Here is a 3,253-nt window from a genome sequence, read left to right as displayed (position 1 = left end):
ATGCGTAACACGCCTAACGTAGTAACATGCCTAACGTAGTAACATGCCTAACATAGTAACATGCCTAACGTAGTACCATGCGTAACACGCCTAACGTAGTAACACGCCTAACGTAGTAACATGCCTAACATGCGTAACACGCCTAACGTAGTAACATGCGTAACGTAGTAACATGCGTAACACGCCTAACGTAGTAACATGCGTAACGTAGTAACATGCCTAACATGCGTAACACGCCTAACGTAGTAACATGCGTAACGTAGTAACATGCGTAACACGCCTAACGTAGCGATATACGTAACTGAAACGTGTTGCTGGACGCACGAAAAATTACTGATTTGAATAAGTTTTCATATGAACCGTTGTTTATTTAAAGTGACAGAACACACAATCAACGTTTGTGTGAACGGGTCAGTGAAGTGACGGGAAACACAAACGGAAACATTTAAAATAACACAATAGATAAATAATCTTTCTGTTTGTTGAAGAAGAAGAAAAGAAAATCTGATTAAGAAACGTACATGAACATAATTTTCCTGTCGTCGTCATCATCCTCATCATTCTGACGCTCTTCTTCTTCTTGGTCCCCCCCCCCCTACAGCTGCGTCTGGATGAGAACCAGGAGGCTGAGTACCAGGTCCTGAGGATGCAGCTGCAGCAGGAGCTGGAGCTGCTGAACGCCTATCAGAGCAAGATCAAGATCCACACCGACACCCAGCACGAGAGGGAGGTGAAGGACCTGGAGCAGAGGGTGTCCATCCGCCGGGCGCTGCTGGAGCAACGGGTAGGAAACGGGTTTCACATTCTATCCATTAAATGTGTCCGATCGATGCTTCTCCAGCTGTGACTCATTACTGTCGTCATCGAATAATCTGCTGATTATTTTAACTATAAAAGGTTGGAAAATAGTGGAGAAATGACAAAAAACAAACCCAAAAGTTCTTCAGTTTATTATCAGATCATCAGACTATCGAAGCCCATGTCCCCACGGTAATTATGAGATAGAAAGTCAATGGGCTTCCATACCAGACTGATGCTTCTGTAGATGTTTGTTGTTGTTGACTGCGTCCCTAACGGGGTAAACGTGTGTCGTCAGATCGAGGAGGAGATGCTGTCCCTGCAGAACGAGCGCTCGGAGCGGATCCGGACCCTCCTGGAGCGCCAGGCCCACGAGATCGAGGCCTTCGACTCGGAGAGCATGCGTCTGGGCTTCAGTAACATGGCGCTGAGCGGCATCCCGGCCGAGGCCTTCAACCAGGGCTACCCGACGCCCAGCCCGTCCTCGGGCTCCGGTGGCTGGCCCTCCAGGCCGGTGCCTCGCTCCGGCAGCCACTGGAGCCACAGCGTGCAGAACTCAGTGACCACGCCGTCGTGGCGCAGCCAGAACCACGGAGGAGGAGGAGGAGGAGGAGGAGGCGGCAGCTTCATCCGCGCAGAGTCCATCACCTCCTCCCACGGCCTCGGCCGGGACAGCGAGATGCACAAGAGCAGCATCAGGGGCCACCCGTCCTCCTCTTCCTCCCACTCCTCCTCTTCCTCCTCCCACCATCACCACCACCACCACCAGCAGCAGCAGCAGCAGCAGCAGCAGCAGCAGCAGCAGCACTACCTCCCACAGCACTACCAGCACCACCAGAGCACGCCGCAGCTGTACCGCGAGAGCCACGACGGCCGGGAGCGCGACCGCTCCAGGGAGTGGGTGGGAGGAGGAGGAGGTGGTGGAGGAGGAGGAGGAGGAGGTGGCGGCGGCGGCGGCCACTACCCCCACCACTCCCAGCTGCACCACCATCACCACCACCTCGCCACACATGCCTCCTCCCAGTCCTTGGCTCTCCTGCCTCCCCCGCCGCCGCCTCCCCCGATCTCCATCTCCGCCTCCCCACCCTCCTCCGCCTCCTCCTCTTCGTCGTCTCAGGGAGGCTACGGCGGCGGCCTAAGCATCAGGGGCCCCGGCCTCATGGCCCTCAGGAACAGCCCCCAGCCTCTGAGGAGGACGGCCTCCGGAGGGCCGGGGGGAGGCGGGGGGAGCGACGGAGGGCTGAGCCGGAGCACGTCGGTCACCTCCCACATCTCCAACGGGTCGCACCTCTCTTACTCCTGAAACTCCGCCTCCTGAGATCTGACGTCAGAGAGAATTCAAGCCGTCAGTTTGTTTTAAGAGCAAAAGTTAAAAAAAATGTAAAAACACATTTTAAATGTAGATTTAAATGTCTTCTTTCTTTAAATTGTTCCTGATGCTCAAAAGTAAAAAGAATATAAGTTAGGACAGATAAAACCCCAAGTATTAAGATCACTGTTAGAAAGAAGCTGCACAGGAACAGTGACCAAAACAGAACCAGTAAAGATAAAAGAGAACCTGCTGCACAGTTCTGAGGGTGCTTTCAAAGACCACTGTAAACTATGTAAATAACGGTTGTTTGTCTTTGATTTTTCGATCTGTAACTGTTTCATACGTTTTTCTTTTGTAGTGATAAATAAGATTCTGTAAACTGAAGAAACACACTGCCACCTCGTTTTACCCGAGTGACTCCGCCCCTTTAAGGTCTTCTTAAAGGGACAGTCCGACATTTTATCCACAGCTGAGCTCGTTGTGCTGCTTTAGTGAGAGGATGAAGAGGACGAGCTCTTCGTCGACGCTGAGATTAAAAACGCTAAGTTTAAAATAAGCTGATCGTTACAGGTTTTATTCCGGTGACCTCGTCTGACTCGACTTAAAACTGCAAATAAGAAAACGTCTCAAAATGTCGGACTGTTCCTTTAAAGGACGCCGGAGAGTTTTACAGCGAGCCGTGTGTGCGCGTGCTGGCGGCTCCCCACCTCCGTAGTTTCCCTTCCTCACAGTCTTCATGTGTAGATGAGAAGATGATCATCAGATAAAGAGATGAGAAGATGATGATGAAGATGGTGTTGCGTTTACAGACGGGTTCGGCTGCATGGACGTTTGTGTACAGACATTTGTATGAATACCATGAACACTATCTATTTATATAAATATGAGAAACCTGACGATTGTTCCCTCTGACGTGTGCGTGTCTGTGTACGTGGAGCACGACCGGAGTCAGACAACGACACCAAGAAGGATTCTAGACTCGGAGACGACGTCGTCATTAGTTCCTCTACTGCAGCTGGAATATTTATGTCTACGCCCATTTTTTAAAGATGTAATTGCCATTGTTGACCACTAGGTGGAGGTAAGAGTTACTGTGATAGAGCTATAACAGACTTTCTGAGGAGGACTACGTTTCCCAGCATT

The 3,253-nt window shown here is 51.0% G+C and overlaps 1 protein-coding gene across 1 annotated transcript; it reads left to right on the top strand.

The window, feature by feature from the left end:
• The first annotated feature begins 6 nt into the window (after window positions 1–6).
• Window positions 7–2,481, top strand: LOC116377809 (serine/threonine-protein kinase TAO2-like). Its single transcript, XM_031839544.1, has 2 exons — window positions 7–784; window positions 1,097–2,481. Exons 1-2 carry the CDS (start codon window positions 647–649, stop codon window positions 2,099–2,101), a joined length of 1,143 nt encoding a protein of 380 aa, XP_031695404.1. The 5' UTR covers window positions 7–646; the 3' UTR covers window positions 2,102–2,481.
• The last annotated feature ends 772 nt before the right edge of the window (window positions 2,482–3,253 follow it).

The sequence above is a fragment of the Anarrhichthys ocellatus genome, unplaced genomic scaffold (assembly GCF_004355925.1).
Source record: "Anarrhichthys ocellatus isolate YVR2014 unplaced genomic scaffold, GSC_Weel_1.0 scaffold1704, whole genome shotgun sequence".
NCBI classification, from domain to species: Eukaryota; Metazoa; Chordata; class Actinopteri; order Perciformes; family Anarhichadidae; genus Anarrhichthys; species Anarrhichthys ocellatus.
The sequence above is the reverse complement of the archived record's forward strand: the minus strand, read 5'-3'. Positions and strand labels throughout refer to the sequence as shown.